Source organism: Astyanax mexicanus, unplaced genomic scaffold (genome assembly GCF_023375975.1).
Source record: "Astyanax mexicanus isolate ESR-SI-001 unplaced genomic scaffold, AstMex3_surface scaffold_36, whole genome shotgun sequence".
Lineage (NCBI taxonomy): Eukaryota > Metazoa > Chordata > Actinopteri > Characiformes > Acestrorhamphidae > Astyanax > Astyanax mexicanus.
Genome location: NW_026040046.1, coordinates 95,001 through 107,500, shown reverse-complemented (window position 1 = coordinate 107,500; position 12,500 = coordinate 95,001). Strand labels below are relative to the sequence as shown.

Below are 12,500 nucleotides of genomic sequence, written 5' to 3'. Positions count from 1 at the left end.
ACTCGGTTTTAGACTCAGTTCTAATCATGTGACATACCCCTCCTTTTTCTGCTAATAACATGTCCAGAGCTATCCTATTTTGAATGGTCATCAGGGACGTAGCGGACAATTGGGATGCTAAGCCTGATACCGCCAGACCAGTAATGTTAGCCAATCTCATTACCTGATAATTTACGTAATTAATTCTATCAACATTTTTATTGGGAGTAATCCATATTAAGATACTTTCAAATCCAGCTGAAACCTGGTCCACTAATTTATGTTCGTCTGGAACGCCCCTTGGAACCCCAATAGAGTCTATATATGTGGGTGTGTTTTTAGTAAGATCGAATGAAACGTCACGTCTACTTCTGGATCCTGGTAGTGTAGGTTTCCCTGTACTGGGACCAAATAGGGTAATTGGAGATAACAGTCTAACCATAGCACACAGGCCCTTGCTCCATATCGGGAGTCTCAGCAACAATGTGGAACCACCACAATAATAGTACAGTCCCGCCCTGGCCCAATCGCCAACCGAATTGTTAGATGTATCAGTAAAAATAGTATGACACCAAGATGATTGTATTTCCCCCAGAAGTTGAGGCGGATGGGTAACATTGCCCTTAGTGCATCTGAAGCAAGTAAAATTGCCAGTCTTCGGGACTTGGAAGGGACCTGAGCCTGTGTTATTAGGAATTACTGGAAAAATGGTTGAGAGCGTGGTGCAGTTAGGTGGAGTAGCCATACGAGTCAGTTGAATTAAACAGCCGAACCCTATCGGATCAGTTTTTGGATATAGTGGGGCCGTACTTAAATATAATGGGGGTCTAGCTTCTGCACATGCCACGCAGCCTTCCATCCCGGCCTCCCGAGCCTGACCCGCTATCCAGGTCAGCCACAAATTGTCATTACTGTACCCCATAGTTAGCCTTAGTATGTCCTCGGGTGTCCATGTCGAGTAGTCTGAACCTACCAATGTTGGTACTGCACCGTCAGGGGTAGTAGAGTTCTCGTTCGGTGGTGGGGTTGCCCCTGCTGTGGGCAAATGCTTTGGGGGTGTGTTTAACACTCTGACCTTTAACATACCTAATGGATCTGTTCCCGTAATTGATACCCCTAATGTCAAATAGATGGTAGTCTCACGCATATTGATCCAATGTATAGACAATGTGATTGGGTTTTGGACTCCGGATTTGTCTCGTTGTAGCCTGATACGCTTCAAATTAAAATACATGGTGTTGGATACCATCTCATAAATGCCATTAGACGAGCAACCAGCGGTGCTAAGGAAAACATTCGCAGAGTTTGGACATAGTTCGATAGTCTTGAGCCATTGTGCCTGTCCTGTCGCGCACTGTTCATTAGCGTATTTCGAGTAGCACAGATATATGGGATAGCCCTGCCATGTCAAATTCTTGCCCTTACAGTTAATTACCTCGAAATTGTATGCTGTTTTAGTATTTATCACATATTCTATATTAAGTCCTTTAAACTTCTTCACACATGCGTTTTGGTTATCTGTTGAGCGTTTAGTCCTGTGAAAGTTATTATGACAAGAACGGGCCTTATTTGTGGTGTAGTTAGGTGTAGAGTTTGTAGCTGTCGTGCCATTGTTGTTACTAGTTGGTTCAGCCTTTCTCCGGATCGCTATTTCTACACAGATCATGCCAACCACCACTATTGCCACCACTATTACCAATAGTGCTTTCAACCATGTTGGAATCAATCCCATCTGTAGATTTAACCAGCTTAGTCTAGGTTCAGTTCTTCCCCCACCCCGTCGGCCATACCATGCCATAGCAAAAAACAAGTGTGTTCCCCCTAATGAGTAAATAGTTGATTATAGACCTATATGTATATGTGTAAAGGTGTAAAAGTTCAGTTCTTCAACTCCCCAGGGAGTCTCAAGGTGGTAGTTTAGATGGCGCAGGTGCAGGTTGGTGCCCTGGGTAGCACTGGTTGATCTGCGCTGGAGGCGAGGGGTAGACTGCCCTCAACGTGCCCCTGGCCTCAGGGGATTATTCTGCCCCTATGTTGGTTGAGGCCTCCTTTTCTGCCTCTTCTGATCGGGTTATCTTGACTTGTGGTTGATCAGCAGGCCGACACTGGGAGAGATGATACCAGGAGGTGCCTTTGCCGTCCAGCCGGACTGCGTGGCTTGTCCTCTCCGCCACCCGGAATGGGCCTGTCCACCTGGGTTCCGACCACTTCCGCTTTATGACTCTCAGGTATACCCACGGAGTTATGGCCAACTCGGGGGGGTTGTCCTCCTCTGGGGTCTGCTCCCGTGTGTTCTGTACCTGCACAGAAAAAGCTTCACATACAGCTTTTAACTTATTGAACACTCGTAACCTTGGTTGGCAGTGCCATGAGGTAGTTCTGATGGGGCTTTTAGTGCAGTCTGCGGCCCCGGGAATGCTACGCCTCTGACCAGCTCAAATGGGGAGAAGCCTGTGCTTCTGTTCACTGAACTCCTAATGCTGATCAGGGCAATTGGTAAGGCATCAAGCCAATTCATGCCTGTGGTCAGTTTAATTTTTGCTAGTTTGGCCTTCAAATTTTGATTCATCCGCTCCACCTGACCCTGTGAGGCGGGGTGATATACAGAACCATAGCTATGGCGCAAGCCCAACGCTTGCTCCACCCACTGCAGTGTTTTGCTGGTAAAATGCGACCCGTTATCTGAGTGGACTCTCCTAGGAAACCCGTGTTGTGGAATCCAGTGGTTGATCAACATTTTGCAAACTGAGCGAGCATCCTCCTTAAAGGTAGGAATTGCCTCAACCCACCCTGAGTACCTGTCTACCACTACCAAGAGGTACCGGTATTTTCTGATTTGATCAATCATATCCGTATAGTCAATCTGGATGTGCTCACCATGACAACTAGGCAGTGGAAACTTGCCTGGGGCTACCTTAAATGCTTTTGCTACATTTTGAGTGTGGCAAACTTGGCATTGACTGATGAAATCTACTGCCAGGGGCAGCATAAATGGGTGCCACCATTGTTTCAAATTCCTCATCATTTGCAGTTTTCCTACATGTGCTACAGTGTGTGCCTCTTCTAGGACTGCTCTGGCTAGTGACATAGGTAAGACTGGTCGCCCTGTTTTCGATACCCAAACTTGGCTATCTGAGCTTGCTCCCTTGGCTAACCACATTGACTTTTCCTCTGGGGTTGCTTTATCCTGAATCTGCCTCAGTTCGTCCCCTGTAGGTATCGGCTCCCAAGGGACATTTGAGTCCAATATCATCATGTTACCGGGCTCCGTATAACCAGCTGCCTTTTTTGCTGCTTTGTCTGCTGCATCATTTCCTCTGCTCACTAGGGTGTCCCCCTTTTGGTGTCCTTTGCATTTTACAATAGCTACCTTTGTAGGTTTGTGTATTGCAGCTTCTAGCTTCATCAGTTCTGACTGATGTTTTACAGGTTTCCCTGAGCTTGTTACATATCCTGCCGGTTTCCAGTGTGGAATGTCTACATGTGCTGCTGAAACTACCCACGCAGAATCGCTGTAAATAGTCACCTCTCTACCCTCAGCTAGTTCTAGTGCTGCAATTACTGCTAGCAACTCAGCTTTTTGTGCTGAAGGGTTTTGTTTTACCTCTTTTGCTGCTACAGTCCAGAACTCATCTGTTTCCCCTGTGGTTTCTTGAACCACCGCATATCCTGCCCTTATTTCACCTGTGTCTGCTCTGTACCCGCACCCATCAGTCCACAGGTTCCAGGAGCCTGGAATTGGTGTGGCTAGTAAGTCTGGTCTCACTTTTTCCTGTGTTGCTACCTTTTCTGCACACTCGTGAGGTGGACCTTCTAGCATTCCTTCTGCCATGTTGACTCCTTGGTGTGTGTATGTGATGTGTGGTGCTGTCAGAACTTTATGAATTCGTCTCTGTCTTAGAGGAGTGAGGGTGAACATCTGTGAGTTTATATATGCTACCACGCCATGTGTTGTTAGTATGTGCAGTGGGTATCCTGCTACCAGGTGTGCAGTTTTTTGAACGAGCTTCGTCAGTCCTGCTACATGTCTGGTGCATTGCGGTTGTCTTTTCTCAATCAAGTCAAGTGGGATGCTTAAATACATAAGTACTGCTCTCCCTTCCTCCTTTTTCTGAAAAAGTACACCATTAACCAATGTGTCTGTTTCAGAAACATCCAGAAAAAATGGAAGAGAGTAGTCAGGTCTAGATAGGTCAGCTGCAGTCGCTAAAGCTTGTTTTACAGCAATGAAAGCCTGCTCTGCTTCTACTGTCCAGGAAAGTACCCCACTAAGGTTTCTCATGCCCAAGGATTTCACCATGTCCCTCAGTGGTTGCGTTTGTCCTACAAAGTCAGGAATGTATTGTCTGCTGTAGCCAGCTAGGCCCAAAAATGTCAACATATCCCTAACCGTAATTGGTTTAGTGTGTGACAGAATTGTAGATCTGTGTGAGGCGGACATGCCTGTTGAGCCCTGTGTGACCACTCTCCCCAGAAAAGTTACCCGTGTTCTACAACATTGCAACTTACTCCTAGAGACTTTGTACCCTGCATTGGCCAAACATTCCAGCACTGCTTTTGTGGCGTTTAAGCACGTCTCTGGCGTTGTGCCGCCAACCAGTAAGTCATCGACATACTGAGAAAGAATGGAGCCTTCAGGAAGGTTACAAGAGTCCAAACTACGTCTAAGAGCTTGATTGAACAATCCCGGGCTCAGGGCAAAGCCCTGTGGCAATCTACTGTATCGATACTGAATACCCCTGTGTGTAAATGCACATACGTCCCTACAGTGCTCAGCCAATGGTACACAAAAGAAAGCATTAGCCAAATCGATACAAGTAAACCATTTCATGTCTGGACCTAGTTCTGATAGTGTTGTGTAAGGGTTTGGGACTGGTATGGTGCTAGTAGCTAGTGCCGCATTTATAGCTCTCAGATCATGTGCCATACGGTATTGACCAGGTTCTTTTTTAGGTACTGGCAAAATTGGAGTATTCCAATCGGATTGGCATTGCTCCAGTACCCCGGCCTGTAAGAGTGCCTGAATGGTTTTGTCCAATGAGGCCATAGCCTCCGGTTTGTGTCTATATTGTGGTACCCAAATTGGTTCAGGTGTGGCCATGTTAAATGATACCTGGGGCTGATCCACAAAACCTACATCATCTGGACCCTGTGACCACAAAACATCCGGTAGAGATTCCAGCATGGCAATGGAGTCTGGGTGGTCAGAATCTTCACAGCCATGATGGCGTGGCAGGAGCTGGTGCTCCATTGTAACAGTTTCAATGTTAGTAGCTCTGATGTGATATGTGTTTGTGCTTATGGAAAACATCACATCAGGGATCTGAGTTTGTACCCAATCTGTAGCCGCATTTGCACGTTTGACCATGGGTCCTAATTGCTTAGCCTCATGTTTAGGGTGTAGAGCCAGTGACATGTGTGGTGCTGCAGTCTCATCCATTTTGTACCAGCTGTACTGCTGTGGTGTCAAAGTAACAGGAGCTGCCACTCCTTCAGGACCACAATACAGGCCATTAGTTTGGACCTCCCACTGTGTATCTTGCAATTCAGATTGGAAGGTGTCATAATATGTAATGTCTCCCCCTACGTCATAGAACAGGGTAACGTGGTACGGGTCGGCAGGCGGGGCATAGGGTGCCAATGCTCTGATCCACGGTGCCCATTGCTGAAAGAGTTCAAGAGTTTGTGGTGTGTGGGGTTGGTCATCATTCAACAGTCCCCAGTATATGTCCACAGTCTCGTCTTGACCAGTCTGCAAGAGATACATGCCCTCGGTGTATCCAGAAAGTCTTATGCGTTGCTGCCCGCTTAGCCATGTCAGCGTCAGGCCATCAGGTGAACACAAAATGGAAACACCCATTTTCATCAATAAGTCTCTACCACAAATGTTCAGTGGTGCTTGAGGTGCAATCAGAAAGGAGTGTAAGACAGTCTGTATGTCGTTGTGCACCTGGAGTGGTTTGGTCTTTGGCAGTGAAGTTGAAGTCCCCGAGAAGCCCCTGACCTGCACGGATTGTTTGCTCATCATATTGGCTGGTAGTGCAGTTGTCAATGTAGACCATGTAGCCCCGTATCCACCAGGAAAGGGATCTCAAGGGTACCGACGGTCAGTGACAGCATGGGTTCTGCCATTCCCATGCTGTGCTGGTGCTCCTCTGGGCCCCGTCATTGTCCACCCCAGGGCTCCATGCTGTATTGTCCAGCTGGAGGTTGTCCTGGTGCTGCATGGTGGTTGGGTGCCCAGTGGGTCTGGGTTGGTGGTGCCGCCGTGCCAAGTGCCACATGTTGATTGGGTGTCCATTGAGGCTGGAATGGTGGACGGTACGTGCCTTGTGCCGAATTCTGCATCGACATCCAATGGGGCTGGGTTGGAAGAGCAGTAGTGCACTGTGCTGCCCAATGATCAAATTTACCGCATCTGAAACAGGCACGTGAAACAGGTGGGCCTCTGCCACGCCCCCTTCCACGTCCCCGTCCCCTGTTCGCCACATAGGGTCCACTGTAATTGGATTGACCTTGATTAGAATTGGGTTGGGCCAAAGTTGGTTGTGGCAATTGCTGGGGTGGCAGATACTGCTGTTGAGTCTGTTGCACCGGTGGTGCAGCTTGCTGGACAACTGGCAGCATGGTGTCTGTTTTTGGTTTATTCTTAGAATCCTTCACATTTTTTCTAGCTTCTAGTAGCTGAGTTTTCAACAGTTCCAGTTCCATCTGGTTTTTCTGTTTGGCTGCCTCAACCTGCCTATCCTTGTGTTTATTCATATGGAATAGAATATGCCTCACCCATTGGTCATGAGGTTTATCTGGCCCCATATCTGGATCATCCTCAACCTTAACCTTAATGTAATTGGGTAGACCTGATAGAATAGCATTTCTCCACCACAACGCTGTTTGAGGCCTAGAAGGGTGGGTTCCAGCGCTGTTGGTCCAGTCTTCCACCGCCTTGCTGAGATGCTCACCCGGATTGGTCTGATAACTGGCACAGTGGCAGCAGCCCTGGTTGGCCACATGTGTCGCATGACATCAGATATGTTCTGGGAGTACAAATGAAATGGTTCACTGTTGGCAGCGGTTGTAATGAGGGCCTGTCGTTCTAGTTCAGCCACCTCCATGCTGGTGGTTGACCTATTAATTAAATTCCTAAAATCACCCAAAGCCAGGGTGAGTCCTCCCGTTAAGCTATCAAGCTTTCTCAACCAAGGGGCTGCCCCACTAGTGAGGGATGGAAGCTGATCAGCTATAGTTTGTGCATCTGTTAATGATAAAGGCACATATTTAGGGTTTCCATTGCCACTAGTTAGCAATGGAAGATTGTTTGCTGGTTGTTCCACATCAGGGAATCTGACAGGGGGTTTAGTATGTCTTGTTGACTGTCTCGGGACATGGTGGTCATCTTGTTCAACTGCGTCAGATAGCTGACGGCGTACCTGCATGGTGGTGTTAAGTAGGTCTCTTGATATGTCTAACAAAGCTCCCACCCTGTCAACCCTTTCATGTAGGGAATCAGTCTCAGTGGAGGTGTCCTCATCCTCACCGTCATAGTCCTCCTGCCTGCCGTCCCAATCATGTGTTTGTGTAAGTCTACTATCCTGTCGTCTGTCCCTATCCCGTTTGTCATGAACCTTGTATTCACGTCTGTTAGTAGCTGCACCTTTATGCTTGTCATGCCCATGTAAGTCTGTGTCATCTATTTCCCCATGTAACTCTGCTGTTATGTTAACCCTACCCCTAGGTGGCGGAATAGGCCCTGTAACGTCTAAGTCCATGTCCAAGTCAGAGTAAGTGGTCATGTTGCTCAGGGATTGGGCGTGGTCTGGACACTCATGCTGCTTGCGATTGCTAAAAGGATCAGTTGGTGTAGAGTCAACAAAAGGCTCTGCTGGCTGAGGTGCTGTAGCATTAATCCTCATTTGAGTAAGCTGTTCATTCAAATCAGCATATGTGTTGTGTGAGGAAGTGTTAGGATGTTCAATAGTGACTCTTCCTGAATTAATAGTAATGACTGGCAGCATGTGAGTAACTGGTGTATTTTTATCAGTCTGCTGAGGTGTGAATGGATTGCGTGGGCTGAGTGTGGTGTGGTATGGTGGGGGCGGAACTGCTGCTTCCTGTTGTGGCTTAGTAGTAGAGTCATTGAGTTCCTGGAGAGCAGTTTCAGAAGTGCTCTGCTCCGCTGGGGGAACTTCCTCCTTTGTGTGTGTAACCATCTCTGGCAAAATGCCCAAAAGGATTCCCCGCAGTACTTTCAGTTCTGCCAATTCACGCTCAGCAGTTTTCAATCTACGTCTCGCCCCTGCCCGTTTTAGTATGCTGACTGTACTGAAAGTCTTGCGCGCCTTTTTCACTGTGTCAGTTTTACAGATAAGCATATAGTTGAAAACACCCATTAGGGAGACACCCTCAGTTACACAGCCTCCCTCTTGTTCTCTGGTCCATGCCTCAACATTCAGTTTAAGGGTCTTAGCCAAAAGATCCTCCCTCTTTTTACTCCCAGTAAACTCCCCTACTGCGTTAGCTAAACCTGCAATCTGACCTGCAAGAGATTTCCACTGCCAATTGCCTGGGCCGAATTTATTATCAAATTCTATACCAGGGTCTATATTTGCCATGTTTTGATCAAGACTGGACTCACCTGTTTTGGTCTTTGGTTCTACTGATCAACTCAAGCGTGTTTTGTTAGCACCGTTAGGTTTCCACACGCGAGGATTTTCGAACTAGTTGTCCAAACGAAGCTCCAAGTCAGACAATCAGCACATAAGCAAAGGAAACAGAAAAAGAACAAGAAATTCCGATTAGGATCTCTATATTTACACTTTATATTTAACAAAAATGTATAGGAAGGTATGGTGGGTTTAATACGGATTGCACTATATCAGGAACTATCACTCCGGTACAGGAGGAGTCAATGATGAGTCCCCTCTCAATTGGCGTAGCAAAGTAGGTAGTTATCAAAAATATAGCCACCTGATGTTCCTGAACACGTGCAGAATAAATCACTGTACTATTTGGAGCAAGAGACAAATGTTCAACTATTCCCTGTATCTGGCTCTCAGTAGGTGTATGAATCACATCTTCTTCTTTGTAAATAATGGCATAATTCAATATATCCTGTTTAAAAATGGGGTTTGTTTCTACAAACCATGCCCATTCCTCAATCATTATGCATTGTACTGTATGCCATATCACTGTGTACAAAAAATTATTCCCAACAATACTCAAATGTAACAAAAGAGGAGATGCACTATGTCAAAACCAAACAACAATTTTGCTACTAAAGTAGCAACAAAAACAACGCAACCCCTTTTACTGTGTCTATTCAGTCACCATCTCATCACTATCGCTGCTGCTATCAGTACTGTCACTGCTGTCACTCCCCAGAAAATGAATGGTCGAGAAAGGTGGGTTTAACACAGACTGAACATCACTGTCAATCATTAATACTGACTCACACGTTGAGTATACCGCAATGCCGTTCGGATGGTCAACTGCGAAGAATGTAGTAATTTTAAAAAGGGCGTCCTTTCCCACCGTTAACCGCACAGAGTGAATTATTCTACTTGTAGGAAGAAGCTGCAAATTCTGAGTAATTAGAAAACGTTCCTGTGGGGTGCATACAGTACTTGAACCATCTGTACTATCAATCAAAGCATTTTCTCTTATCTCAGGGCGGATAATGTCATGGCCATCTAACACCCATACCCAGTGTTCAGTCATTATCAGTTAAACAAGTAAATTACACCCATTGTTCTGTAGAATTGTTAAGTATACTCCAACTATCCTATTTATTTTATATATGTATATATTTTATTATTATGTTATTTAACCCCCTGCGCGCACAAATCACATACAACAATTAAATCAACAATTAACACTTGCTTTACCTTAGTTGTACAATACCAATAGCATGTATTTTTATTTTGTTTTTCTTATTTTTATTTAAACTACATACTCTTTCCTACTTTCCTGCTCCTGAGCAGAAAACACTACTGCAGAGTATTTCAGTGCTCGCTCTTTAAACTAAAAACTTAAAATAAAGAAAATAAAAAAGTTTTAAAAATCTCCCAGCAGTTTGTATAACTGTCTGGGTTTAAGGTGGACCACACCTCGGGATGACCCCGTCTTTTCCCAGCAATTATCCCACCTTGATCAGAAGTGGGGGGGGACGCCACCCTCCCGGTCCTTTATTTTATTTAGAATTAACCACTTTCAAGGAACACCACGTCCTAGCCTTTAATCTAACCCAATATGGGCAGATTCGGGTACGCCACCACCCTAGTTTCAATAGCACTGTTATCCTTTTTTATCCTTTAATACCGGTTTCCTTAACATAAAATAGAAGAAAGAGAAGAAGAAAAAAAATTCTAGTTGTTCAATCCAATTTACCAGGACGTTAGCCTACTGGAACCCATCACTCATTCTGTATGTTTTACATAGCCAATATGCAGATTTTTAATAAAAAAGGCAATCTGCTCACCTGTTTAGGATGGGCCCAGAAGAGTGATGAAGTCTGTCAGCTGGTCCTCGCCGGCCGAAACCCTGGATCACGTCGGATGGTCACCAAAATGTTGGAAAAGCTTTCTGTTAGCTTTCCTGTTGAATGTTCGTTGATCCAGGGATTCAGTCGACACGGAGATTGAGAATGAACAAGTATGATTTTATTTCAGAATTCTGGAGAAGAACAATTACAGGCATGTATTCTAAGACGTTACCCCAGTTCTTCTGACCTTCGACATTTCTGACTCCATCCTTATACCCTTGGGTGACGTATACCCTTCTGTGACGTACCTTGTTGCTAGGTGGCTTCTAATTTTTATGCTATCTTTCCAAATATGGTATATCATATTGTTTACTTCATTTTTCCAGACTTCTGAGGAACTTGAAAGTTGTCTTAACCTTTGCTTCTGAGAAATAGTAGGTGGTCAACTTCCCTTGCCAAGGTGACAAGGGAGAATCATTTCTCCCCTTTGCGACATGTCTTAAGGTCAACAAGGCACGGTTCCTCTTTAGTTCATACTCTGTTTTATTGATAATAATTTTGCTACATTCTACAGTCAGATTAATTAGTTCTACTAGACCTACAGTAAGATTAATTAGTTAGTATATTTTAACATAGCTTGAAGCTGCATGTATAATTTTGTTAGACGCAATCTTTAACTGTAAGGCTAGAAAATGTATGTTTTTACTGGTGTGTTAATCCGGCTCTCTTGTTGCTGACCTTTCCTAGAACGTAGGCGGAAAAGAGGAACTCCTCTAGAGCCCAGGAGTAAAAGAGGAACTCTTTTAGTCTGCTAGCCTCTGTAACCTCAAGATGTTTACCAGTAAGACGAGGAAGCGTGCTTTCTCGGTTGGGCCATACAAATGTCAGAGACACACACACAAGTCATTGCTGTTTTAATATGAGAAGCATTTAGTGATTCAATTAATCAAATATAAAAATATGAAATGATTCAATTAATCAAGTATAAAAATATAAAATGTAAAATGTATACGTGTGGATTAGTGGCTAATTCTTGATTCAGTAATTAATGTTTAGTAGAGTATAGATTTGTAGCTTTCATAGATCTATTTGTGTAATATATATTTTAGATTCATAGGTTAAGGCAAATATGTGTTTTAATCATTAGGTAAGCATTAGGTTAAGGTTTTAGCAAGCATGATTATCTTAAGCTAAGCTTGTTATTTTATAATCTTCCACACTACTTATGCAACTTCATCTATGTTGGGTTTCAGATAACAAACAAGTAATGTATAACAAGACCATGGTAATGGAAGCAAGAGGGGAAAAGCTTACAGCACCTGGTATTCCCAGGTGGTCTCCCATCCAAGTACTAACCAGGCCAAACCCTGCTTAGCTTCCGAGATCAGACGAGATCGGGCGTTCTCAGGGTAGTGTGACCGTAAGCCATTGCAGAGCTCTCATCAAGACTACTTATGCAACTTCATCTATGTTGGGTTTCAGATAACAAACTAGTAATGTATAACAAGACCATGGTAATGGAAGCAAGAGGGGAAAAGCTTACAGCACCTGGTATTCCCAGGTGGTCTCCCATCCAAGTACTAACCAGGCCAAACCCTGCTTAGCTTCCGAGATCAGACGAGATCGGGCGTTCTCAGGGTAGTGTGACCGTAAGCCATTGCAGAGCTCTCATCAAGACTACTTATGCAACTTCATCTATGTTGGGTTTCAGATAACAAACTAGTAATGTATAACAAGACCATGGTAATGGAAGCAAAAGGGGAAAAGCTTACAGCACCTGGTATTCCCAGGTGGTCTCCCATCCAAGTACTAACCAGGCCAAACCCTGCTTAGCTTCCGAGATCAGACGAGATCGGGCGTTCTCAGGGTAGTGTGACCGTAAGCCATTGCAGAGCTCTCATCAAGACTACTTATGCAACTTCATCTATGTTGGGTTTCAGATAACAAACTAGTAATGTATAACAAGACCATGGTAATGGAAGCAAGAGGGGAAAAGCTTACAGCACCTGGTATTCCCAGGTGGTCTCCCATCCAAGTACTAACC

At 44.9% G+C, this 12,500-nt stretch overlaps 1 protein-coding gene and 4 non-coding genes across 5 annotated transcripts in view; all 5 read right to left on the bottom strand.

Annotated features, from left to right (window-relative positions):
* Window positions 1–2,070: 2,070 nt before the first annotated feature.
* LOC125790783 (uncharacterized) lies at window positions 2,071–6,007 on the bottom strand. Its single transcript, XM_049473264.1, has 2 exons — window positions 2,323–6,007; window positions 2,071–2,279 (listed from the first exon to the last, which is right to left on the bottom strand). The coding sequence occupies exons 1-2, from the start codon at window positions 6,005–6,007 to the stop codon at window positions 2,071–2,073; spliced, it is 3,894 nt and encodes a 1,297-aa protein (XP_049329221.1).
* A 5,756-nt stretch (window positions 6,008–11,763) lies between these two features.
* On the bottom strand, window positions 11,764–11,882 carry LOC125792466 (5S ribosomal RNA). Its single transcript, XR_007432199.1, has one exon. It is a non-coding gene; the product is annotated as a 5S ribosomal RNA (ribosomal RNA).
* A 110-nt stretch (window positions 11,883–11,992) lies between these two features.
* Window positions 11,993–12,111, bottom strand: LOC125792455 (5S ribosomal RNA). Its single transcript, XR_007432187.1, has one exon. It is a non-coding gene; the product is annotated as a 5S ribosomal RNA (ribosomal RNA).
* Window positions 12,112–12,221: 110 nt separating this feature from the next.
* LOC125792444 (5S ribosomal RNA) lies at window positions 12,222–12,340 on the bottom strand. The gene has a single exon (XR_007432176.1). It is a non-coding gene; the product is annotated as a 5S ribosomal RNA (ribosomal RNA).
* A 110-nt stretch (window positions 12,341–12,450) lies between these two features.
* The window catches only part of LOC125792192 (5S ribosomal RNA), a 119-nt gene continuing 69 nt past the window's right edge, over window positions 12,451–12,500 (bottom strand). The window contains exon 1 of the ribosomal RNA XR_007431924.1: window positions 12,451–12,500. This exon is cut by the window's right edge and continues 69 nt beyond it. This is a non-coding gene — a ribosomal RNA (5S ribosomal RNA).

Excerpts from the sequence above, each read along its gene's own strand:
- LOC125790783 (XM_049473264.1), bottom strand. The coding sequence starts at position 6,007 with ATGATGAGCAAACAATCCGTGCAGGTCAGGGGCTTCTCGGGGACTTCA. Across the intron at positions 2,280-2,322 it reads TGCCAACCAAGGTTACGAGT|GTACAGAACACACGGGAGCA; the intron begins GTTCAATAAGTT and ends TTTTCTGTGCAG.